The sequence below is a fragment of the Patella vulgata genome, chromosome 3 (genome assembly GCF_932274485.2).
Source record: "Patella vulgata chromosome 3, xgPatVulg1.2, whole genome shotgun sequence".
NCBI lineage: Eukaryota > Metazoa > Mollusca > Gastropoda > Patellidae > Patella > Patella vulgata.
Genome location: NC_065881.2, coordinates 65,518,702 through 65,546,639, shown reverse-complemented (window position 1 = coordinate 65,546,639; position 27,938 = coordinate 65,518,702). Strand labels below are relative to the sequence as shown.

The 27,938-nt window shown below is 32.2% G+C and overlaps 1 protein-coding gene across 6 annotated transcripts in view; it reads left to right on the top strand.

The window, feature by feature from the left end:
• The window catches only part of LOC126816883 (putative leucine-rich repeat-containing protein DDB_G0290503), a 47,499-nt gene that overhangs the window by 6,026 nt on the left and 13,535 nt on the right, over positions 1-27,938 (top strand). The window contains exons 1-27 of one of the 6 annotated variants that reach the window (XM_050543674.2): positions 4,360-4,870; positions 7,467-7,550; positions 7,855-7,986; positions 8,414-8,487; positions 8,734-8,824; positions 9,201-9,338; positions 10,061-10,144; positions 10,290-10,361; positions 11,043-11,126; positions 11,492-11,650; positions 14,061-14,123; positions 14,991-15,062; positions 15,758-15,841; positions 18,077-18,139; positions 18,262-18,402; positions 18,607-18,690; positions 19,077-19,235; positions 19,507-19,653; positions 20,274-20,432; positions 20,792-20,875; positions 21,049-21,111; positions 21,334-21,501; positions 21,661-21,828; positions 22,468-22,563; positions 23,446-23,529; positions 24,064-24,231; positions 25,073-25,156. In XM_050543674.2, coding sequence (XP_050399631.1) covers positions 4,727-4,870; positions 7,467-7,550; positions 7,855-7,986; positions 8,414-8,487; positions 8,734-8,824; positions 9,201-9,338; positions 10,061-10,144; positions 10,290-10,361; positions 11,043-11,126; positions 11,492-11,650; positions 14,061-14,123; positions 14,991-15,062; positions 15,758-15,841; positions 18,077-18,139; positions 18,262-18,402; positions 18,607-18,690; positions 19,077-19,235; positions 19,507-19,653; positions 20,274-20,432; positions 20,792-20,875; positions 21,049-21,111; positions 21,334-21,501; positions 21,661-21,828; positions 22,468-22,563; positions 23,446-23,529; positions 24,064-24,231; positions 25,073-25,156 — 2,949 coding nt within the window. In that variant the 5' untranslated portion in view covers positions 4,360-4,726. Of the gene's footprint in view, positions 1-4,359; positions 4,871-7,466; positions 7,551-7,854; positions 7,987-8,413; positions 8,488-8,733; positions 8,825-9,200; positions 9,339-10,060; positions 10,145-10,289; positions 10,362-11,042; positions 11,127-11,491; positions 11,651-14,060; positions 14,124-14,990; positions 15,063-15,757; positions 15,842-18,076; positions 18,140-18,261; positions 18,403-18,606; positions 18,691-19,076; positions 19,236-19,506; positions 19,654-20,273; positions 20,433-20,791; positions 20,876-21,048; positions 21,112-21,333; positions 21,502-21,660; positions 21,829-22,467; positions 22,564-23,445; positions 23,530-24,063; positions 24,232-25,072; positions 25,157-27,938 lie in introns of those variants that run through there. The other 5 variants (XM_050543668.2, XM_050543669.2, XM_050543670.2 and 2 more) reach the window with 5 other exon arrangements.

Below are 27,938 nucleotides of genomic sequence, written 5' to 3'. Positions count from 1 at the left end.
ATAATTTATTAATTACCACCAGAGTTATGGTCCATGATTACTTTGAAAACTCTTGTGGATGCTCTACTAGAGTTATCATTCAGTTGTTAGTTTCATCAGACATAAAAGCCTTTTGATTTTCATCCATTCATCCTTTTTGTCTGCGATATCACCTCGGTGGAAGCGGAGTAAAATACAACTAACTCACACACATCCATTTCCAATATGTGAAGACTCCTGTATTTCTAATTTTTTACAATGACTAGAATTATCATCTATTTACCTGTTAGGAGATAATTACTTGATGGGTTTGTTACTCTTGAACAGTTTTTATTGTATTGTAAATGCTCTTATTATCTGTAAAATAATAGATATGCAAAAACCCTTATTGACTGCTCAGACGATTTACATGCTGTTGATGTAAGTTTCTGTCATTGCCTGTTAACCTATCTTTGATAGAAAAAATGCAAATGTGTAATTTTGTACTGTGTATTATTATATTGATTTGTAATAGATGTCACATTATCTGTCATGACTTGGTTGATTTAATTGATGGAATTAATCAATGATTCAGATGACTTTGATCTTTGTTGACATGATATCTTTCTGGTCACAGGCTAAATTTGAAACTGTAAATTGATACATAAATGTTACAGGAAATAGAAGTTAGAACAAAGAGTATCAATTTTAATCATGTTCTGATATACTTATGGTGATTCATCAAAAGTCATTCCAATAATACAAAATTTGTTTGATTGATCAGGATATTGACAAAAATTTATAAATACATTTAATATTGAAAATTATACTGTTTCCAGTGATATGGAAATGAGCAACCATTTCAAAAGCTATGTGTGCGTTCTATTTGTCGACCAAAAGGTGATTTTGCAAGCTAGTTGTTTTAAAGGAGCTAAATCGCTATTCTTTGGCACTTAGAAATGGACACATATGGGTCACAACCCATATAATAATGTAATATGAATGTATATAAACTGATTTACATTCAATCGTTTCTGTTTTTACTGTAATTTGTAATCAGTTATGTGTGCCAATTTTAAAATTTTCATTTTGAGTTATATATTGGATATCAGAAACCCAACTTTTAACAAAATCATTGTTGATTTAAATTGACCAATAAGTCGTGTTTGCAATGTTGAAGACTGTGGATGATATTGAGTTAAGGACTTAGCTCCTTTAAATGACTACTGACACCATCATGTTCAAGAGACTCAGGGCAAGTATTGTGGCTTTCATTAGCCCAGTTCGGAGCAGAACAGTAGGACGTTAAACCCCATTTCATTTCATTTCATAATGCATCAAAATCTCACATGCACCTTGTATACATAACACGTTATTGTCTGCGATATCACCTCGGTGGAAGCGGACGTAAAATACAACTAACTACTACTACTAAGGATTAAGGAGACACACCTCCCTTCACGCCCTCTCTTGCAAAGTTGCCAGTTAGCATATTCTTGGCTATCCCAAACATTAAGTTGACTAATATATTAATGATTAAGATGACTGGTCTACACTAAGTATATGTACTTGCTTTATTTCAAGTAAATTGCCTGTCTTAATTCATAATGTCATGCTTTGTTCATTGTAATTGCTAAAAGTTAATTAAAAAAGAATTTAAGATATTAATTTATTTTGTTTATGTATAAATTACTTTTCCGCGTTCATTAGAAATTCATGATATGTATGGACATGTACCAATAAATATATATATTATTATATATATTTCTAGTTTTATGTGCTAGAGATAAGGTTTATTAATGTCTTAACGCATATTATAAGGTACAGTTTACATATGAAAGTAGTTTATATAGTGAATCTAACCTGTTGACAGACACTTTGCTAATACCGTGTCAATCACTTCAAGTTTAAAACCAACACAAATATTCTTGTACACCAGGATTTTCTACCTATATGTAGATATCAAATCTTAAATATATAGGTCTCTGTAACCTGATAAGCACCTATTAACATAAACAATGCCGAAACAAAAGACCATCATTAATATGCAAGAATGGATACTAATAGACAACTAAAGAGAACTCCTTTGAATTAAGACCTCTGCTATGAATCTTTATGTTAGAGGTTATTGATTAGTATTTATATTGATTCCAGTTATAGTAATAATGGCAAGTATAGTTTTCTCTCTTTATTTGTCTAGTCACCTTCAACTGGTAATGATGATAATGCTATGCTATGGATAATTTGACTTTGAAAAAACTAGCCCAGGTTTGTGTCAATATTGAATGTTTTTGAGTTATTGATTTTCTATTCATTGAGGTTTTGTTTACACAATAAAAGCATAATATGTTAACCTCTATTAGACTGTAATGAGTGTCCTCTGTTCAAAATCTCACTGATATTGCAAAATTACTGGTCTGCTATATATCTCTTAATATTTAATTTGAATGACGTATTTGCAATATATAAATAATATTAAAAAGTGAAAGTTTATTTTGTAAACTGAAAATGTCAGTTTTCTGTTTAAAGAATGATCTCCCATTGTGTTATATTTGCCAGGGTGTCAAACATGTATTTACACATATGTAGCCTACATTTACTATTTAACACTTGAGATGCCTCATAAGAAGATAATCATAATTGTTCCTAAACTGATTACTGATGCCTAAAGGTTATGGAAATGAGTTCTTTTTAATGCATTTCGTATTACAGTAACGCTGATGAGTGAGAATGAACATAACTAAACTATTTTGTATTCCCAGCATGGTGACGCAAGGGCTTTCGTCGTGTGAAAATACAGCTTAGAATATAACCTCCAAAAAGTTGAAATCTCAAAAATGATAACACAGCATCTGTTCCCTTACGATCACTGTATACATGTATTTCCAGAACTATCCATGAGTTATCACCTTTGTAATTTCAACACATAGTCTTCTTTCATCCGTTTTCTTGTCACGATCAGTTGATGATCCTTCTATAAACCATACTCTTTCGACTATAAAATTGCACATATATGCACTTTGATTGTGCCGTAACTAATCAAGACTCTATAGTCTGTTCAGTCGTGGGACAAGACCCCATCTTCAACACTGCTCAATGACAAGTTTTTTTCAAAAGTATAAAGTTCATTTCAATCTGATGGATAATGATGGAGAAATAGCGAGTTGAGTTTTCAAAGCAGCTACCCTGAATTGAATTTTATTAAAATTTCCAGCCTATATAGGATGTATATTGTAAGCATGGCTAACAGGCCTCAGTGGTTAAACTAAACTTGTAATGGGCTAAATCTATTGTTACGGTCAGCTCAATTTTTGTCAAGGTCGCTGAGATGTAAATAAGGTTAGGGCCCGCTATTGTTGGCGAGATTGTAGTTAGGGTAAGCATTGGGGCTAGGTCCAGGGTTAGGGTTAGAGTTGGGATTAACGCTAGCCCTAGTCTTATCAAATAGATCTAGCCCCTGTTATATATGGTGTGATATAGATATTACTTGCATGCAGTTAAATAATGCAAGATGTTAACCAAAATTTGCTAGTATTTAATACAGTTCTTTCTATTACACTATTTTAATTCAAAAATTGGGTTTATTTCAAACAAAATAATCTACATGAATATAATTCCTTCTCTATAGAACCAATAATCTCATATCAAAACTTATATCTTTCGGGAAAAAAAAAACTGTACTTGGTATATTTGGCTAAATCTGTTTCTAGTGACATACATGAAAACAATAGAGAAATTCAGGCACCTGAACCTGTGTCCCCATTCCCTTCCCTTACACACACAAAAATTAAGTATTTTCATAAGCTAATTATAGGTTTATTTATTGTAATATTTGCTTCAATTGAAATCTGTGATATTATAAGTTTGTTCGTAGGTAGAGCTTTACGTCCGCTTCCACCTTGGGTGATATCACAGACAATTGTATTATAAAAGGAAGTGTTAGTTGTATAGTACATGCAACCTGCTATATAACAGGTTATATTGTTATATATGTTCCTGTATGGTAGACAATGTGATATTGATTTAACATGGACTGTAAAACACTACCACACTAACCACCTGTTTATAGGGTTCAGATTCTTTTATATTATAACACTGCTCTCTTCATTAATTACAAGTATAGTGAGGGGCAGGCTTCATTAACCTTAAACTATCTGTGATTAAACTCAAGTATAAAATCTAACAATAAACTTCTATAATCTCAGAGATGAATAGACTTCATATTGTGTTAATAGACTTGCCGGTCCATGTTAAGCGTGTGGAGGCTTGTTCAGAAGGCAAGTCAAACTTTCCCGCCTAATCGCTGTGAGCTGATAACAATGTCAAAGGTTGTGTGATTACTAGTCAAGCCTTCAGTAATATGTATAGACAAGTCGCTGGTGGCAACACAATGGCTAATCCTGTCTATATTGACAAGGGCCAATAAGATCATACACCACCATGTAATATGTAGGTAGAAGGCTGGAATAAGTCTCTTGTGTAATGTTTGTTGCAGTATTGAAATTCTAGTTTTTATGATAATCAAGCCAGGTGGAATGGCTGTTAATTAGATTATGCAACAATGAAATGACATAGAGATTTACCTGTTTAAAGTGGAATATTTAGTGGGAGTTGTAAATATTGGTGTACAGTTAATATTATATATTTTGTTTGTGTAATTCTGTGTCGTTTGTTCTAACATTTTCATAAAAGCCTTTAAAACCTGTGAAAATATATCAGTCTACATCTTTGTTTGGAATTTATTGGATTATCTACCTGAATTATCACAATGATTGAATCAGAACGACTTAGAACTTTAACTAGTAGCACTGAAGTGTACAGACGGACGCCCAGTCCAGAAAGATTATGTCGTACACCCAGTCCTAAACGAGTAACATGGAAGAATCCAGTTGAACAACAAAAACAAGCAACTGTAAGTTTGACAGTGTGACAGATATTTTTGTTTAGTTAAAATTTTAGAAATCATTAGTCAATGCCATTGATTTTGTATATCTTTCTCACATTGAGGACCCCGGTGGTTGTATCGTTAAGAAACTGATCTGGACTTCAAGCTTCCTATTTGTAAGGTTGTTAGTCTTAAAAATTAAAGAGTGTTGATATAGTGTTAGTAGTTCTGATAAATAGCTGGATGGAAGATTTTGTAGACACTGGTATGTGAGGCACAGGACCTTAAAGTTGATGCGAGCTGGAATTGGGAGCCAAAGTAAGGAGCCAAGATGGCTGTGATGGCATCATACTTGGTTCCTGGTTCATAAGACACTTGTACTTGTTTTTTTTTTTAAAGATTGGTTCATCAGAATCATTTCAGATTATAATTTATAAAACAAAATGAAGTTGAGAAACTTGGAAGTGCAGAAAGAGCACATTAAGAAGTCTTGAACCTTTGCTTTGATATGGCCCAAACCCAATCGATGCTAATTTTCGTATTTTACCTCACAGGATTAGAATTTGTGTAAATCTGTTTGGTAGCCCAGCAGGATTTCATGTGAACTTACACGTAATTTTTTGTTGCCATCATCCATTTCAAACTAGCAATATCACACATGGAACAGTTTACCATCTAACACGAATTAAACATACATTATGCAAGAGCTAAATCTGCCTATTGCAGGTCTTTCTTTAGGCCTGAAATGTTTTCTAAATTATTAATTATTAACTTATCCAGACCATAATCAACGCTCGATAATCAACACTAGCCTGCTATTAGGTTCCGATTTCCTGTTCGACTTCCATTCATAATTTAATCATGAAATGGATAATCGCGACTATGGTTTTTGTTGTACTGACTTAAGTAATGATGATCGAGGCTAGGCTGAAAATTTAATTACTAAATTCTCGGTTCAGAGTTGATCAATTTGACTGAAATTTTCAGCAAATTCTCTTACATTATATAGTTTTTAACTATTATAGTGAGAACTGGCAGCTCCTGATCTAATCTCCCATAATGTATCTTTAAGGAAACCATGCGTTCACATGGAGTTTCTACCCTAATCTTTGAATCTAAATTAAGCTACATTCTATATTCCCAAAGCAAATATGCCTGAAATAAACCAATTATCATTGGAAAACATGTACATGTATTAATCTCAATGTGAAAAAAGCAAACGATTTGTGGTTGTATCTCTTGATAAAATGTACATACATGTAATGAGATAGTCTTTTAATCTTACTTACCAAGAAATGTGTGAGGAACATGTCCAGGTAGTAGAGAATTAGACAATTAATGATACTAATTATAGCTTCAATTTGTACATATACAAATGAGTAATTAGTGTATCACGCTTTTTGATATACATTATTACTACATGGTGATAACACATGAGATAAACTACAGTAAGTAATTGTCAGTTCTTGTTGATATTTAAATTGTTTGTTCTTGTTTCTGTTGAAACTGACTTATTGGAGTACACACACCGAAGTAAGATCTCATCTGATATTTATTGCTTATTAATTTATGATTTGTGCTTTTTAGAAATCTCCGTTTAATTTGGCCATATTTTGGCATCTGTATAATCATTCCATAGTTTAAACATTGTTTCTTGTGATTTAAAACATCTTACAGAGTATATGAATGCATAATTTTCTTTTGGATTTGTAAATTATGTTGTGATAATTATAAGATTATTTGTATAGTGTGTGATACAGTGCAGTATTGATCATTTCAAAGATTTTATCTACCAAGAGGCAAATTTATTTTGTGCTTACTTGATTATTCATGATTGTTTCTGATGTGTCAAATTTATTGATAACTGACCGTAATCTTACCCCCCCCCCCCAATACAATACTGCTATTAAGTTTGAATTATTATTGAAAAGGATATTTCTGGATTAGCATAAGATTAAATTATAATTATGATAGATTTAATGGATTATTATAAGCCATAATATATCATCTCTTATCATTATTGTTATAGTACGTTTATAATACATGATATATAATGTATCACCTGGTAGAATCTCTATAATTCTATGTTACCATAGGGTATATAATACACCTTTATATACCATACAATGCAAACTTTTATATGAAAGATTTTATGTAGTGTATGTCAATAGGTAGACATGAAGCAGTATAATACATTATAATGATATTAATATATTATTGAATATCCTCTATATTCACACAGTCCGGATTGATTTGTTGGTAAAAATAGTTTGAAATAATAATTATCATTCTTATATTTTGGTAAATATGATTCATAATGTTTAATGCCTTTAATGGGTATGTAAATATATGTCACACTGACCCATCTGAAATTAGCAAAATCCCTAAATATACCCTTATGTTAAAGCTAACCACCCTAAAAAAAAATCATAATATGCATATTTCAAGTTCCATTTAGTTTTGGTTTCTTTCTTTTTTATTTTGTTGGAAAATATGCAAAGAAATTCATGTGTGCAGATCAGTATATGTTATGCCATAAAATCTCATCTTTGTGTAAAGTATTATGAGGTTGGGAGTAATTGTCCAGAAACAATTTCAAACAGCTTACTTTGGTATTTTTCAGGAATATATGTCTAAAGCTAGAGATTTAGAAAGGGAATTACGAAGTTTAACAATTGAAAAAACGAGAGCAGAAACCATGATGGATGTAAGATTTTTTCTCTTATTATACCGGTATTGACAGTGTAATATTTGAATTTTAATATTGATTCTGCATCCAGATTTGAAAGATTGTTTGGAAGAAAAAAAAATGTGCTTGCTCTGGCTTTATATAGATTATGTAGATTAAGTTTATTGTAAAGCTGAATTGATTTTGTTGGCTGTCGTCAAATAAGAATGAATGTCATTTGAAATTGCCTGGAAACAAATAATAAATCTAATTTGACTTTGAAAGATATTAATGATTTCTGTATCATGTTAGCTACATGATTATTGAATATTTATATTTTCAGGATTTGCGATCTCGTTTACGAGAACAGGAGGACAAGTGCTCACAATTCCGTTTGGAAAACAGTAATTTAAATTATGATATTGATCAATTGGTTGATGTAATGAGGAAGGCTAGATCAACAGGACGTTGGGATGTATGTGTTTTATTTTATTTTAATACAGACAGGGAATATATTCCATATATCTGTATAATATGTTACATTTACAGGAAAATTAACTTATTACGCCTATGCTTTGAAAAAATGTTTATGTATGTAATTATTTATTACGATCCTAATTAAATGAAGACAGCACAGATCACAAAACTGCTTATCAGAGTGTGTTTTGTTTTCGTGGATATAAGTTGAATTTTGGCAAATTTTTAAAAAAAAGTAAAGTTTAATGCAGAATGAAAAGGAAATCATTAAATTGTAAGTCATATTCAAATGTCCTTGTATCCATGCTAATAAAAGCTGATTATAGGAGTATTATGAGTTTTGCTCACTTATTCTATCTAACATGCAAATGTCGCTCTATTGTATTTATCGAAATTATATGTTATGTGTACAATTCTTTTTACAGGTTGATTCAGTTCGGTTTCGAGAGTTATCTCATGAACAAGTTTTTGGTTCCTTGCAGGACACGTACATAAAATCGTAAGTTTTATTTTATTATATTAGTGGATTATCTGTAAAAACATTAAGATTGATTAAATGTCTTTTCACCTGTAGAACAGTATTACCTCATGAATGGTAATTTATAATCCTATACTGATTGGAAGAGACAAAATAAATCTTAATCCAATTACTTGATATTAATGTATGACACAACAACAGAGATTAGATTGATGAAATAAAGATTAATCGTGTATATTGAAATTTTTATGTGTTATTCTATTTCAGTCTAGATGATGATATAATTAGAGATTTAGAAGATAAATTAAAACGAAGAGATGAAACAATAGATAGTTTAAATAGAGATTTACAATATCATGTAATTATCTTTTTAATTCTTTTATTTTACAATATCATGTAATTATCTTTTTAATTCTTTATTTTGGTAATTGAACTTAAACAAAACTTTCATGTAATTATCCATTTAATTCTTTAATTTGTTAATAAACTTAAACAACATTTCTAATGTCATGTAATTACATTTTTAATTCTTTAATTTGGTATTTGAACTAAGACAACATTTCCAATATCATGTAATTATCCGTATAATTCTTTATTTTGGTAACTGAAATTAAACAACATTTCTAATCATATTTGGGATTATAAACTCATTGATAAAAGAAGCACTGTGTCTTCCCTGAAAATTTGAGTACTGTATGATATAAATTTGAGTAATATTGTGTATTGCATTGTAGCGGAGTATGTCTGATTCACGTTTACAGTATTCATCAAGTTCTATTCCGTCCAGTCAAACAGATAAAGATTATACTATTAGTCAGTTAAAAAATGATCTTCGTAAAGCAAATCAAACAGTCAATGATTTGCAGTATGAGGTTAGTCTTATAACTAAATATTTATTTTATTGTTAGTCTTCAAACTCAGTACAAAGAAAATTTTATTGCTTACATGCACATCAAAACCCAGACATAAAATACATATTTTCAAAAACATGAAATTGTTTTCTGAATGTTAACAGGAAATCCAAATATCAAAGTGAATACAAATCTGTGAGCTTCCTGAAATTAAAAGACATTTTCCTCCTCACAGAAAACTCCTTAAAATCTTAGTCAATAGGAATCCCATGCAAATTACAATATTGCGAAAGTTGAATTTCCAATAAGAATAACAGTCCAATAATGGTTCAGTTCTGTACTGTATTCACAAAGATATGTTGAATTGAAATTTCATCGATCAATGCTGGTCACTATATGTAATAAACCTTCCGCCATTTTGCTGTGAGAGGCCTTATTCAAATCTGATTGAATCCCAACCGGACAGTTATCCATTGTGCATATTTTGATTTTGTTATCTTCATTAAATGTTAAATAATCAATCTAAGTACATATTAGCATCAATTATGCAGTGAGAAATTTGAAACTTTGATAGACATATTACATACCAAGCTTATCCCAGTCTAATCTGAAGTATAGTGTACAGTGAACAATGGAGAATAGGCATAAATATACTGTATGAGTATATCATAATACAGTTTTACTTTTAGAACAAGAAAAATAAAATGAATTTGGTTTAATCATGTCAATATTTTATTTTTCAGCTGTCAAATAGAGAAAGAAAAATAGGTTCACTTCAGTCACAGTTATCTGAATTAAATAATGAATTGGCTTTAAAAAATTCTGAGGTACTTTAAATATATTTATTGATATTATTAGATTGTATTGTATTAGATGCACAATTTTCACAAAATTGGGGTTGTGTGGTACCCTGTTTTTAGCAATTTTAATAAGATTATGTATTATGTTTTTATACTATTGTCTGTTTTTTAGTTGGGTAAAACAGAAGATTCCATGCGTCATTTAAGAGCTGAAACAAGTTATTCTTTTAAACAATCTTCAGAGGTAGGTTTAATTTCATCTCGTATTCTATTCGTGCGAAATGGAGCAGCCACTGAGGCTCAGTTATCCCTTGAGAGTGGTGTAGTGGGGACCAGTGTACACATTGGTGTGCCCTTAAAAGAACCCATGACAGTTAGAATTTGAAATAAGATTAGGCTGTAGTGCCGCTATTCGGTCAAAATTTCCCTCATTCCCTCATACCACACTGTATGACATATACCTATGAAGGAAGACTGCACTACACACAAAACAATACGGAAAAGATACGCTTCCAGACTAGATAAGCTACATAGACATTGCAAGAAATAAACAACAATATCAAATCAAGTGAATAGATCCAGGGACCAGCCATAAGTGTCCACTGCACTGTACAGTCTTGTATGTCACTTTGGCACTAACAGTGGGGAGGGGAAGGGGGACAAAAAAGGTTAGACAGGAATTATACTCCTGGTAACATAATTGTGGGATGGAACCTCCAGCACTTTCAACACTGATAGACCTCATGATCTACAGTACTTCACCCACTCATTCACTCATCATTCAGTCTCATCCATAGACTCTGCGGGGAGTGTGAATTATTATAAAATGCCTTGTTTGAGTCACACGTTATTAGGACATCATCATAAATGTTTGGTTATACTAATAGTATAGTTTGTAATTTATGTGATATTATTTATAATTTAGATGCCTCATGGGGACAGAAGAATACAAACATTAGAAGAAGAGTTAAGAGATGCAAAAGAACAGAAACGTAAAGCATATGATGAGGTTTGTAAATTATAGATTTTATTATAATGGATACCAATACTCTTTTCTGAAATTTAAAAAATAATAATATACAAATAGTTACAGATTAAATTGCTAGCACCTTCATCCACCCGTCTTACTATTAGGGTGATGTGTCAATTATCTTGTAAAACATGATTTTAACAAGAAATATATTTTTCCTGGCTGTCTGAATATATTTTATAATGGATGATTATGTATTTAGGATTGCATCTGTTGAATAAATATATTTTAAAGAGATTAGGCCACCATGGATGATTTGTAATGACCTTTATTGCATTTGATAAAGTTTGCATACCAGCTATAACATGACAATAAGAATAATTTTGATTCTTTCTTTTTGGTAGATAAATACATTACAAGAACGTCTTCGTGAAAGTCAGATGTCAACCAAAGATCATCATGGTTTACTAAAGAATGAACTTTCAAGACGAGATGAAACGATACAAAAACTACGAAAAGATGTTTTATCATTACAAGACAAACGAGATTCAGCTGTTTCAGAGGTAAATTCTATTTGTATTAAGTGACGAGACTGGCATATGCTCTAAGTTTTGAAGATTTCCAGCTACTATAACTACCATCAGTACTATACTAGATATCAGATATACTGTGGATTATCAGCTAGACTGCCATTATTCTGTCTTCATTAGCCCAATTGGTGCAGAAAAGTAGGACGTAAATTAAATCCCATTTTATTTCACTGTCGTTATTAATCAGTCATCAACCATGAAAGAACTTTTTATGTGGTTTTCCTGTTTCCTATATCTTTTACAAATTAAATCAATTTCACTTATCTAATTATGAATCTAGATAGAATTAGGAATCCATAACAAAGGATGTGCCAAGTGTCAGTTGAAATTTGGCATGCTGCAGTTTTAGTATAAAGAATTACATAATGTCTAATAGTTGTATTTCCAATGATTCAAACAATAGCCCCCCCCCCCCCCCAAAAAAAAACCACACATACCAAATACCCAAGTCATTAAGAGCGTGTCCGCGAGAAAACCATGCAGAAGGTGCTAATATTAGATAAATCTTTCAATTCCTGTATGAGAAAATTGAAAAAACATTTTTCATATGGTGAAATTGCCAAAATCTGTCTTTTCTCAAATACCAACTTTGGCAAGTCCTTACACCTTTACTATACGTAGCAGAAAGACCAAACTCACACAGTTTATCGATGACTCAGTGCCGTTACCACAATATTAACTTCAGACGATTCTGGCGAACGAGATCTGTATACAGACTGGATATCAAAGCCTGTCTAAATTCCCCATTTTTCGTCACCCAAAGTTTGACGCCCTATAGCTACTTCTTTCATGGAGTGGGTTTAAAAAATTTATGCTCACGTGAACAAGCAACCTCCCAACATTTGATACAAAAAATAAAAATGACTGGAATCGACTTGACAAAAACTAGGTAAAGGAAACAATAACCCATGAAATTAACCTGTAATTTCCCTATTTTGGAGATAATTAACCGTAGTAGATAAAAAAAACCTAACAATTTATTTTCCTTTTCATTCATATGGTGTTTACTACCAGCCCTAAAATACATTAGTATCTGTTTTATAAAAATATCTTGAAAAAAAAAATACTTTCAAAGGCTTGTAATCGTTCATGGCTCATCTGGCGTCAACGGGAATTGACTTCTGCAGTTGTCCACGACCTTTCATTGGAGTTTCGACGTGCTCAATCTTAAAAAACATATCCATTACTCTCAAATAGACATTATTTTAAATAAAAAAATCCAATGAAAATGAAAAATTCACCTAAAAGTGAGATTCGAACCACCAACCGCATGACTTCCCCCGACCCACCCTCTCACCGAGTTGCTTGTCCGAGGGCCCCAAGGTCCATGTCGTGGGCCCTGTTCAGGGGGTTTGCCTAGGGCCTCTCTTGTTCTAAATCCGGCCCTGAAGGTGTAGCTGACGGTGCCCGAGAGCTGTAGCTACCATACTACACTGTTCAATGTCACCCACTTCGACGCAATTAGGCTTCGTTGCCGTTAATATTTAAGCTTCCACATTTCTGTATTGTAGAAATCAGTGGATCTGTCCCAAAATGAATAGTGGAAACATGCTCTGAAATTAAACATTTTGTAGCCATTTTCGGTAACTTGTTTGAAAATGAAATCTTAAAGAGACAATACAACAAATATGTTAAAGGGACAATACGACAATACCAAATATACAATAAATACAAATACACACTTATATAGAATACAACATGGTACAAATAATGGCTATGGATATGATGAAAACGTATAAAAGTCAAAAATTTTATTTCTCTAATTAAATTTGCAAAAAAATGTATCACAAAAGCTTATTTTTAGCACTTTTCAATAAGCTGTATATTTTAAGTATGTTGCATTCCGGTCATTTTTTTTTACACCTATGGATACTATGTGCTTAGCACTTCAAAACCATCCAAAGAAATTCTACTTGCGACCATGAAAGAAAAAGTTAGTGTATCTTTTTCTGCGCTATAAGGACAATGTGAATATGGTACCCTAGAACAAGTCCACACAAAATTAGTATGTACTGATTTTTTTTTTCAAATTAGTGCTGGGGTAGAAGTTGACCACCCGCTTTATCAGACAGGGTCAAAATTAGAAGGTTGCTATTCCACCATAGAATGCAGTCTGTGCTTAAAAAAGGTGATAAATACACATGTGAAAACCGCAATTTTACCCATAAAATGAATAATTCCTGTACAGTCCTTTAGAGCGACATCAGACTGTAACCACTTCAGCATGTTACCTCTTGCCCCTAGGGGGTGTCATACCATAAGTTTGATCAAAAATTTCCGACCCCCCATCTTAGCACTTTTTGCGATTTTTGCATGGTCTTCTCGCGGATACACTCTTAATTATTAATATCAATAGTCTATTGTTATATTTACTTATCAACAGCTTGATGAGTGTAACAGAAAACTTGCACAACTTGAAGGAAAATATAAAACACATACTGATGAGGTAATCCAATAGGTTGTAGACAAACATAATAGACATTTTATATCAAATTCTATCTGACATTAAAAAAATGTAACATCTTGTACATTTTATAAATAGTATCTTTGTAACAAATTAGACTACTCCAACTCCAATTAAATTAAGGGAGCATTGTTTTAATAAATAGTTAAGGAAGATTGTGGTTAGTTTTATTTATGGATATATATAGAATAGTTTAATCAGTTTTTACTATACTGTATTATCATCAGTTCTTACTTTAAAATGGAATTAGCATGTAGTACTTTTATTTATACTGTAGACTTCTTAATCTAAAGATAGACAAATATATTTTAAAGGTCAATGTAAATATAACAGAGACATACAACCTTGTGCTGAATGTGCCCTCTGTAGTACTTCCTGATTGTATGCAGATTAGTTAAAATTAGTTTATTTTTGTCTCCTGATTTACTATCTTATGTTATTACATAAATTATTGAAAATCGATAGTAAATATTTGGGGAATAAATATATATTGTAAAACATTTTAAAATATTCATGAAAAATTTAAAAGATAGTATATTATAATAACTTGTAATTTCTATTACTAAAAGTAAACAGAACATTATTTACCTGTGATATTACTCATGTAGAAGCAGATGTTCAATGTCAACTATTTTAATTTTCAAAGCCTTAACCAAGTATTTGTTGAAAATCTATATGTTCGTACAATGTAGTAACTAACAGCATGTTATCTAATCATTTACTTCAAACTGAAATATGCTCAGGGGTTATTTATCATTAATTTCGATACTTCATTCGTTATCCAATCTGAGAAAATCTATATTTTAAGAAAAAAACAAATATATATATATATATTTGTTTTTTTTCCAGTTAAACAGACAGAAATCATCAGATAGTGAAGTTTCATCTCTTCGAAACAAATTAAGTGAAGCTGAAAATGAGGTTTGTTTAAATTATTTTTATACAGATTTATTATGTTAGATCTTAGAGAACACTAAGTTTTATTTTGGAACTTTTGTACTGAAAAAAAAATAAATAATGAATTGTGAAAATACTATTTATTATAAGTTTTGTCATGTTTGTAAACAGGACCAAAACCACGTTATTTACATGGTGTTGTTAGGTTTACATTTAAGTGACTAAGATTTATTTCAGATAACAGTATATGATTCTTTTTGGATATTAAAATAAAATTGTCAGAATGTTTTCCATTTAAATATTGATTTTATGGTGTTTAAGATTCATTTTGAGCATAAGATTGAACATTTGATAAAATTTAAGTTTATAAGTTATTAATTAGACAAACATTTAATGACATGAATTGATATCAGCTTACATCAAAAGGTAATAGTTAAAGAATTAAATAATAAATATCCAGTAGATTTATAAATATATTATCTGAATTTTTATTTATGTCTTTATTATAACTGTTTTTTTTTTATATATAATTTTCTGAAAAGTAGGCTTAGCCTCTACATCAGCACAGCACCCCATAAATTTTGTATCCATGTGAATAGAAAGTTTAGTTGTAGACTTAGTTAGTTCTGAAGTAGATTTACATATAATATTAGCCTAGCAGATCACAAAATTTAAATTTCTCTTAAATCTTAATCAAATAAACAATTTATGATTTAAAGGCGTACATGGCTAAGAATAAAGTGACAAGGTTAGAAAGTGAATTAGAATATTTACGTAAACAAGAATCAGATGCTCAATCAGAGGTAATAAAATTAGTAGTTAGAACTTGAGTGGTTAGAAGTAAAAAAAAAAACAATGTCATGAATGTTGTCAAAAGCTGTTTGAGCAATATTAAAGATGCATTATGTAAGGATTAGATAAAGAGCTGACCGTTCTTGCTATAAGAATTCAAACAATAATAATTCAAAAATAGCTAATGAAAAAAAAAATGTATATTTTGGAAATTTCAGTCAAATAAATTTATTCTGGCGCAGTTTTAACTATTTGAAAATGTTGAGTAAATCGTTTACTATTGTAGCAATGGTACTGGACAACCAAGACTACCATAATTCTCAATTATCCATTTTATCATTACAGTTTAGAATCTTGTAGGTGTTCAATCCATTTAAATCTCAGCCATCCGATGATCTAGAGAGTTGATTATAGGCTTGTCATGTGAATAAATGTCTAAATATACTATTCAAAAAAAGTAGGGGATATTTGATTTTTAAGTGTTATTAAAGTCACCTAATGAAACTGACGAAGAAACAAATGACAAAATGAAATTAAGTTCACATTCATCGATTTATTCCAAATGATCGTTAGACTAAGTAAGGCACAGACTGACCATTATAAGGGTAAAATGATACCCGGGGTCAAACAGCAAAGTTACCACAGCATCACAACCAAGTCAGTAACGGGTAAATCCTCCTCTGTTTGCCAAACAAGCATTGATCCGACGTGGCATACTCCTAATGAGACGTCTAAGGTCATTTTGGTCCAGATTGTCCCATTCCTGTTGCAACGCAGCAGCAAGTTCTTGGACATTGGCAGGACATTGTTGACGTTGAAGTAACCTCTGTCCAAGCATGTCCCAGACATGCTCGATGGGGGAGAGGTCGGGACTCAGTGCTGGCCAAGGTAATGTGGTGATGTTCTGTTGTTGGAGGTAACCTGTAACGATCCTGGCCCTGTGACATCTTGCGTTGTCATCCTGGAAGATGAAACGGCGGCCATGACGTCGTGCGAACGGCACAACATGGACTGCCAAGATGTTGTCCCGGTAGTACTGGCCTGTAACACGCCCTGCAACAACATGTAAAGCCGTTCTTCCAGCAACAGTGATGCCTCCCCACACCATAACAGAACCACCCCCAAATCGATCATGTCTGATGACGTTAACGTCTTGGAAGCGCTCGTTTCGACGACGCCACACCCTCCTACGTCTGTCCAAAAAATCAACAGTGAACCTTGACTCATCTGAAAACATCACATTGCTCCAGCGTCGATTATCCCAGTGTTGACGATCCCTACACCAACGACGTCTTGCCTGAATGTGATGATCTCTAAAACAAGGGATCACGCGAGGACGTCGGGTGCGAAGGTGACCCCTATGCAGTCGATTCCGAATCGTCTGGCCACTCACTCTCACACCAGTGTCTGTTTGAAGACGAGCGCTGATCTGATTTGCTGTGATGACACGATTTCTCAAGGCCAAGGTACGGATAAATCGATCCTGGGCTTGAGTTGTCGCCCTTGGTCGACCTGAGCGTGGTCTGTCCTGTACAGATTGTGTATCACGGTATCTGGACCATAGCCTGCTTATGACAGACTGAGAAACATTCATCGTCCGCGCCACAACCGCCTGTGTTGTGCCGATCTGTAGCATGCCAAGGGCACGTAACCTTTCATTTTGGGTAAGCCGACGCATATCAAAATTTGTTTTCTGGTCACTAAAACAATTAAACTGATGTTTCCACCCTGGAATTCAATGCCACAATGACTGTAACATTCAAAGTCAGAGTCGTGCAAATCTTGGGTTGGACCCCCATGATGATCCCAAGCATCACCTGCATTCCATGCGGTAGCTATTGGTGCGTTTGGGCGTCACATGTAACTGGAAATGTTTCTTCTGTTAGGTTCTATAGTGACTTTTTTCGTAGTCATTTGCATATTTTAGTATTGTGCCCCCAAAATCCAATATCCCCTACTTTTTTTGAATAGTATATTAATTTGTAAAAGATTTGAACTCAGAAAAAAAAAACCCCTGCAATTGGCAGATTTAGCTCTTACATAATGCATCATAGGATTTATTCAAATTAAAAAGCAATTAATAGATACCACTACATATACACGTAATATTAAACCAATGAAAATCAAATAAAGATGAAACATTGATTCACGGTAGCTAGACCTCGGGCCAAATATTACTACAGATATACATAGTCATGTGTCATTTCTCATACTGATAATTTTAATGCATTATTATTATTTTTTAGATACTGAAATTAACATCAAATTTACATAAATTACAGTTGTCCCAAGATACAAGAACTCCAGAGGTTTGTTTTTTGTAATTATATATGTAACTTCATGAAATCTCATAATTATAAATGGTTGTTGATCATAAAAAAAAAACCACTCAACAAATCTTAGTTATGTCTTGTACTTATTTGAATTTTAGATTGATCGTGATTCTATTGTAAAACTGAGATCAGAAAGTCGTGATGTAGAAGATAAGTTGAGAGACACCTTATCTACTGTACAACAGAAGAATGACATGCTTAAACAATTAAAAGATGATATCAGTGCTGCTAATAATAAGGTATTTTATAAAGCATTGGTTATCCTATACTGTTTTATAAAATCAATCGTGTTTATTATCATGATACTTATAGAAAATGCAGGCAAAGTTTGGTATAAAAAAAGAAGATAAAATTGCAATGATTCACAATATGTCCATTAAATGTTTCGTTTGTCCAAATGTGTCAACCCTCTCAAACTGTAAATTGTTCTTGTATTTAAACAGCTACATGATAGTCAGATGAGATGTGATGAAAAAGAAAGAGAATTACAACAAGTACAGACTAGATATTCAACACAATCTAGAGAAGTAAGTCATACTACACTGGAACATCTCCCTCTATAAGATGGTTCAAATTATGGCTGATTTCAGTATTATGCTGGGGCCTATATTGCTCCTAGTAGCGTGAGAGTGAATAAAATACAGGGGACTTGCTACAACACAGGTGAAATAAGTGAACATCAGCATTACAGTCAGTGGACCCCAACATCAGTGTAAAGTGGAGCGTCAGTTTAATTACTAGCTAGATCACAGATCTGACATTTTCTTTTAAAAAAGAAATACGTATATAATATGACTTGGCTATATATTAAAATCTAAGTTATTGATTTATCTAAATTGAGTTGGATGTTAAATTACTTCAATAGTGTTGGAGTAAAATCATATTTACTATAAAATTAAAATGATTATTACAGCTTGATCGTCTCCAGACTGATATACAAGAGAAAGATTTAGCTAATGCTAGACAGGAAACAGTATATAAATCACAGTTAGCTGATAAAGAGGATGAAATATCACATCTTAAAGCAGATCTGAATATTATTCATGAAAAATTAGCACAGAATGATTCTCAGGTAAAATAATATAAACTCTTTAAATTTATTATCTTAAAATTGGCACTATCACTTTCATGTCCTTATTATCAATAATCAGAGCACTGACATGCTTGAGAGTGCATTGATCTCCTTGTTTCTGAAAAAATGTCTAAATCTGGGATGAGCTCAGTTGAACACATTTAAGAAATAAGCAATCACCAGAATGAATGTCTTTTCAACATCTTTGTCTTTACCAAATATCTTTTGATGTTCCGTTATCTAAAATATATAATTTAATATAAAATTACAGCTTATGTCAAGAGAAGAACAACTTCGTCGTCTGCAAGCTCAGTTACGTGAAACACAAAATGTACTAGCTGAGAAAGAATCTGCTGTACAAAGATTAGAAATGGATTGTATAAATATGGAAGATGACAAACGATGTATTGCTGATAATGTAAGCCATATTGATATATTTGTTTCATCTTGTACTGTCTGTCTTGTCAAACTAAGTATTTCTTTCATAATCATATTGATATTTTGTTCTTATCCCTATCTGATAAATAATTTCATTATTATATGATTATATGACAAGAAACTAATGCATTGGTTAATTGTTGTGGCCTGAAGGTGGTTAACATAAATGCTTATTGAAATTAATAAAGCTTGCATACCCTACTCTTGCCTAAAACATAAAAGTACTTAAAGACACTATTTGACATCATTAATGTATATGTTATAAAACAACTTTGCTTTGAATTAATTCTGTTGAATATCACTTTGTTTTGTGGGGGTTACATTTGACAATACAACTGATTTATGGGATAACTGCTCCCATACCTCATTTTGTGTAACAGGACAAGAATGTCTATTATTTCTTGCTTCCATTAATTTCTTGTTTTACGGTACCGTATATATTTTTTTAGCAACTATAATATAATAATGTATATTATATACTGGTTGTAAAATATATATCAGCTATAGTATAATTTATATTAATATGTAGTAAGATGTACTGTTAGTTATAGTTGGGTAGAGGTGGTATAAACATAATATATATTTGTTTGTTATATATAGTTGGGTCGAAGTGAGATAACTATACGTCAACTAGAGAATGATTTAGTTAGTATAAAAGATCAGTATAAAGAAGCTGTAGAAGAAAATGGTAGATTAGAAGCTAGAATACAAGCATTTACTATAAATGCTCAAAGTGAACAAGATGAACTAAATATTGAGGTTAGCACAACTTATTGAGTTTGTAATCTACATCTATGACATTGTGGAAAATTCAACAGTTTGAACTCATTAACAAAACTGTCCCATATAGTTTTCTGAAAATCCTGGAATCACAGAATCAAGTGATGTATAACTTTTAATCATTGTGCTACAGATTACAATTGTTATCCCTGTAATCAATTTCCCTGGTCCAAATTTACTAATCTTTCTTGTGCATAGCTTTGTCAGAATATAGTAAAGGAACAGCAGCACCTGAACAGCAGTGTTTCGTCTCCTCTTACTACTCATTGAAATCTGAATATCAAAGGTTACAAATAGTTAGTTAAATGATGTAATGAATTCTTTGCTTAACATTTTAGGTAAGGAGAAGAGAGGAAGCTATTAAAAGATTAAAAATGGAACATGTTAACTTACAAGAAAAGAATAGTCATGCTGAGGAAAAGGTAACTTACATACATAATATAATAATTCTTCTTTAATAACCTTTCTTACTCAGATCAATGCATGTTCAGGTTTATGCTGTTGGCTGTATATTTCAACTTCTGTATGGATATAAACACCTTATTGATATTGTTTGTCTAGATATCTATATTTATATGTATCTCTTTGTTTCCAGATTAGTCAATTAGAAAGAGAAATTGATCAACAACGAAATGAAATTCGATCTTATAAAACAGAGGTAAGTTTGAAGAAATTTATCAACATTTGATTTACCCTATATGTTAACTTTCAAGAGATGCATAATTCTGTTGCAGCTTGTTCATTTCAAATTGGATTAAGAGCCCTAGTTAACCTTTATTGTGGCATGTTCAGACTTTAAATCTGTATTTGTAACAAAAACATCTTAAAATAATATCTTTGTATTTACTGTGTATGATTCTATTGAACAAATTTCTTTTAGATTGAGGGTAAAAAAGGTACGATTAATAATTTAGAAATTAGTTTGGATGAAGCTAAGCAACGCTCTATGACCTTGATAGATGAAATCAATAAATTAGAGGATAAGCTTCGAACTTTAACCTTAGATTTAACAACTTATCAGTCGCAGAATGAAAACCTACAATCTAATGTAAGTACCAATTTTACTCCAAACAAGTTTTAAAAAAAAATAAAATGGGATAAGAATTTATTTTATTATGATTAGTATGAATCAAATGGTATTACTTTTCAGTGACGAATTTGTTTACTTTGTCATTTGTGCTTCAGTAGTCTTTGTATTTTATTTTAGTTGGTCACCAAGGATGACTTAGTTCATCAATTAAAAGATGACCTAGAAGAATTACATAGACAACAAAAAGAAACTATGGGCAAAGTTTTTGTTAGAGATGACAATATTCAAAAACTTAACATGGAGTTGAACAGACTCAAAGCTAAACATCATGAAAAATCTAATGAGGTTAGTACATATAATTTTAGCAATATTTTGTCTCTACGGATCCAGTTGTAGCGCTTGTTTGCTTTTATTTGATAGAAACTTTAGATAAACAACTCAGACATGAAAATAGTTTTTAGATATTGTTAGTTTTAAATTTTAAATTTACTTCATTTTACAGCATAAGCTTATACAAGTTTTTTTTAACAAATGGAATGTGTCTGTGGCTAAAAATCAGAATTGTCTAGTCTCGATCACTTCATCTGTAATTGTCTCTGCAACGATAAAAATAATTAACTACTGGTCTGAAAAAAGCAGATTCAATTATGGTAACGGACCGTTTCCATATGGAAATGTTGTTTCAGTTCACAGGTTGACAATGTAGTCAAAGGAAAGGTGAAGGATATTTTTCTTCCAAACCAATCATAAGATGCACATAAATCTCTGTATGATACTTTAGAAATAATTGATACTATTTTGTCAATACCAATATTAGTTGCAGTTGAAACAGACAATTTGGTCTGCAGTGAACAAGATTAGGACCTGTCTGCCATTGATTTGATGATATACTTGTATTGCATACCACAACACACAAGGGTTAGGGCAATGGTTAGATTTAAGCTTTTGTAGACAGCATCTGAAGTTGCTTCATATTTTATTTAGATTCAGCAACAAAAAGATTTGATTATTAGATTACAAGATACTTTAACACACTGTCATGTTGACCTTGATAAAACACGAAAACAGTCGGACACAAATGTAAGTATAATATTATAGATATATAATATATAGAGGTCTTTTTTAAGACTTGTTGAAACTGTCAATTCAAAACATTAAAGTTTGCTGTGCTTGCTTGATTTTTTTACAGCTGTAAGTACTAACCAGAAAAATTACATTTCTGTTATCAGCTAAAATTAAGATAAAAATAGATTAAATATATTTCTTTCAATGTTATTATATTAATATTTACATAATGTATGTCTGGTATAATTGTTTACATTGTTTTGAACAGAAGTTATATTTGTATCTCCGAAATATAGTTAAGATCTTATTATTGTTCAGTTGTGAGGGTGGGAGTTGTTTTTTATTTATTATTTTGCTTTTCTTTTTATTAAATCACATACACCATACCGATCTTCCTAAATGTGCCGCAGAATTTTGAATGGCACACTAAAAAAATGCGGAAAACCACAAGAGCCCAATTCGGCATTCACTGGTGTCTACTAATAGCTGTGTTTTTCTTTATTTATAATGAGTTATTCTATGTGTCTATGACTAGTCTCTGTCTGGTTGTATGCCATCTGACTTGCATGTTTTTATTTTGCAAAATTCAAATATTTTCCATATATATTTAGCCAGGTGTGCCGCTAGTTTTGTCATGTGTTCCAAGGTGTGTCGTTGGCAAAAAAAGGTTGAGAACCACTGCACTATATATTGTCTAGTTCAGTATGGTGTATGTGGTCAGATTCCTGTGGTTAAATTTAAAAATGATTTTTCTAGTCTACCTAATACATTAAGCAGCTATAGACTAATATCACATTTTTCCATAGTTTTATTCACAAATAATTATAATATGATCACATGTTGGTTTTTGTTTGGTGCACCTGACATTTGCTAGTTTCTTTGTCTCATTTCTGCTAGTCTACACAGAAGGAATTGGCTATCAAAGAGTTACAAGAAGAACTGTTAGAATGTCAGAGTCAGTATTCTGAATGCTATAATCAGGTGGGTTGTGCATTTCTCTTTTAGAATCTAATACAGAGACTTTTATAATTAGACATAATTAAATTACATTTATCTCTACTTACCTCAAACAAAATAGTATAAAGGTAATTATATAGGCCTTACACTCAAATGTGGAATGACATGAAACATAGATTGATATGAAATGGGTACTGTCTTGTTTTGATTTGGTAAAATGGTTTTGGTAAAGAAGATACTTCTGCTCCCACTATTATGATAACATGTCATCTTGTTTTTGATTGGGCAATAGATTACATAAGCTGCCTCTTCCTCATGACAGTATGTTATGACATATTTGATTGGTTAATTAGAATTGCCGTCTGCTACTTGCTGTGGAAAAATGTTATCTGATTTTTGATTGGGTAGCTGAAATAGCCTGATCCTTTTTCACCATATTTGTCATTTTAGCTGGGATGGGGAGTTAGAGCACATTGTAATATAATTAAGTCACCTAAAAAGGAATCTAGTCACCTAAAATGCAGTCTATTTACTACAATTTGCTAATTATATTTGCAGGTGATTAAACAGGAAGATCAAATCAGTAAATTGAAAGAAGAAAATAGTCGATTGAATAAGTCTGATCATCGTAATGCCCAGGATGTTGTCACATTACAAGATCAAGTTCATCAACTAGAACTAGATCTAACTATATCACAAGAAAAACATAGAACTTGTCAAAAAGAGGTAAAGTATTTATTAGGCTTTCGGTGAAAGACTATCGTTATTACTAAGATTATTATTATTCTTTTTTTTTATTATTGGAGGAACGTAGTTCTCAGCAACTATAAGAGATAGAGGTCTGGAGTTTGATTTCCTTCCGGAAAAAATGGGTGGTGGTTAGTGCTCAACTTGGTTAATTCTCAACTGATTTTTCTGGTATATTTGCATTTTTGGATAGCTGGATACATTTCTGAGCAGATAGCAGTTCAAAAACATTGAATTTAGAAACTTTGTTGCTCTCATTTTTTGTTGAAAATTTTCAAATTTTAAAGATTTTATTTTTGGGAATTTTTAAATTCTGATTACATTTTGGGATAGCTGACATCCATTCGATTACAACGATATCAATTTTTTTCTTGAAATGTTAAATTTGATTTTTCACTTTTTTTTTACCATTTTGGTCAAAATCGTAGAGTTTGTACTACTTTAAAACGAAGCTTGAGGAATATTTTATATTTGAATCAAACTTATTACAGAAATAAATGAAAAGAGTTAGGACATTCATCACTAATTATGACTTATTGAAATGATAGTAAAAGGTGATCTCAGAGGAGTGGTATATAAAATTGTGTACATATATGAGGTTGCTCCAGGGACTGTTAAGTTTTATTTGCCTATTTTCATGTTAGAATAACGTACTTAAAATAATAATATTTAGTCCTCCTGTTTTATGCCTTAGGTCTGTTTGTCGACATTGACTTCATTCAATTTCTCACATGTTGACCTATTCAGTTTTTATGGCCAAGGTACCAACATTTTAATTTATTTATAATAATTTTGTTCACCTATTTTTGTTGTTTTACAGGTTGCGAACAGAGATCAGAATATTCTACGTTTACAAACAGATTTAGATACAACTCAGCAGAACTATAATGGTGTCTCAGAGGAGGTAAAAACTTTATTTTATTTTAGTCATTCTGTTTATTGCAATACAATTTTTATACGTCCACATTCATAATGTGAACGTATTATGCCGTCGCCCCTGTCTGTGTGTGTGTGTGTGTGTATGTATGTATGTGTGTGTGTGTGTGTGTGTGTGTCTGTGGTTCGCCTACAGGGCGCAATTCTTCATGGATTTTCTTCAAACTTGGTATACTTATTCCTTATACCCTAAGGATGATCCCTATTGTTTTTGGTGCATGCCCGACCCCCAGGGGCAGAGCCACGCCCATTTTTTGTATTTGTTTGTTTGTCGTCTACAGGCCACATTTCTTAACGTATCATCTTGAAACTATGCATACTTATTCTTTGTACCCTAAGGAACATCCCTATCGTTTGGGGTGCATGCCCGACCCCAAGGGGCAGAGCCACGCCCACTTTCTTTTCTTTGTATGTCTGTGTGTCGCCTATAGGCCACAATTCTTAATCAATCGTCTTGAAAATTTTTCATATGAATTGCTTATACCCTAAGTATGATCCCTATTGTTTTTGGTGCATGCCCGACCCCCAGGGGCAGAGCCACGCCAATTCCTTATATTTATTTATTTGTTTGTCATCTACAGACCGCATTTCTTAACGTATCATCTTGAAACTATGTATACTTATTCTTTGTACCCCAAGGAACATCCCTATCGTTTGAGGTGCATGCCCGACCCCAGGGGCAGACCCACGTCCATTTTCTTTTCTTTTTATGTCTGTGTGTCGCCTATAGGCCACAATTCTTAATCAATCGTCTTGAAAAATTTTCATATGAATTGCTTATACCCTAAGTATGATCCCTATTGTTTTTGGTGCATGCCCGACCCCCAGAGGCAGAACCACGCCCATTCCTTATATTTATTTATTTGTTTGTCATCTACAGACCGCATTTCTTAACGTATCAACTTTACATACTTATTCCTTATACCCTAAGGATGATCCCTATTGTTTTTGGTGCATGCAAGCCTCCCCGGGGCAGAGCCACGCCCATTTTTTGTATTTGTTTGTTTGTCGTCTACAGGCCACATTTCTTAACGTATCATCTTGAAACTTTGCATACTTATTCTTTGTACCCTAAGGAACATCCCTATCGTTTTGGGTGCATGCCCAACCCCCAGGGGCAAAGCCACGCCCATTTTCTTTTTTATGTCTGTGTGTCGCCTACAGGCCACAATTCTTAATCAATCGTCTTGAAATTTTTTCATATGAATTGCTTATACCCTAACGATCATCCCTATTGTTTTTTTACCCCCAGGGGCAGAGCCACGCCCATTTTCTTTTCTTTTTATGTCTGTGTGTCACCTACAGGCCACAATTCTTAATCAATCGTCTTGAAAAAATTTCATATGAATTGCTTATACCCTAACGATGATCCCTATTGTTTTTGGTGCATGCCCGACCGCCAGGGGCAGAGCCACGCCCATCCCTTATATTTATTTATTTGTTTGTCATCTACAGATCGCATTTCTTATCGTATCACCTTGAAACCTAGCATACATATTCCTTCTATCCTAAGGAACATCCCTATTATTAGTGGTGAATACCCAACACCCAGGGGCAGAGCTACGCCCATTTTCTTTTTTTATGTCTGTGTGTCACTTGCAGACCGCATTTCTTAATCGATCATCTTGAAAACTTTTTTATACTTATTCCTTATAGCCTAAGGCTACTTTTTATACTTATTCCTTAATCCTAAGGCCGACCTCTATTATTATTTTTGGTGCATGCTCGACCCCTTGGGACAGAGCCACGCCTAACGTTTGTGTGTCCTGTGTTTTGCCTACAGACCGCAATTCTTAACAGATCCTTTTGAAACTTTGCATACCTATTCGAAACGTCATGCTTTTAGAATAAAGACATCGATTGTTTTAAAATAAAAATTGTGTTCTGTTCATGTGAACGAAGTGTTAAACTGATAGCAGTCCTACAACCCAGTTTTATTTCACAGACCCTCAATGCAAACTGGACCATATCAAACAAAACAGGAATGTGGACGTATATTGCTGCGTTAGCGATGCTCTTGTATTCTACACAAGACCAGACTTCAAAGTAATTGATATTACTTACAGCATGTAACCTACTTTCTGGTAGACTCTGTAAACAAATTACATTAATAAGAAAATCATGAAATCCTGTGAATGGTTAAATAATTGGTTAAGATTCCATTGCACTGTATAAAGATACTGTAGTAAGAATGATTAAAATAGTTATTGCAATCTGAAATGCTTTGTACTGTATATTTATTAGATGTGTGAAGTTTTCAAATTTTATGTTTTTTAAATTTTGAATTCAAAAGGGAGCTGTAATAATTCAGCAATATCGGATTAAACTCACCAAAGTATTTGATATTGATGTACCTCCTAAAAATTCTGTTAAATAGTTTTAAAGTTGTATTTAAATTTGAGATCCTAAATACCAGGTTATTGATGGTAAAACTAATATGATTTTTTTTTGCGAGAAGTGTTTTATCTTCAAGAGAAGCTCAGTTAAATGTAGTAATTTTAATGGAATTACCAAGACAATTAATGAATGAATGTTGATCATACAAACGGTCATTACAAATATCAGATAAAACTATGTTTTGTGATTCAGATGACAAATTTTGCTTGGAGGAACATTTTAATGCTAGATATTATAAATATGATTTAGTGTATATCAGAATGAAGAAGTAAAATTGGTTGATTAATTAATTTTCATTTAACTGGACGTGTTTTATTTATTTATGTATTTATATAAACATAGAAGTACTTATA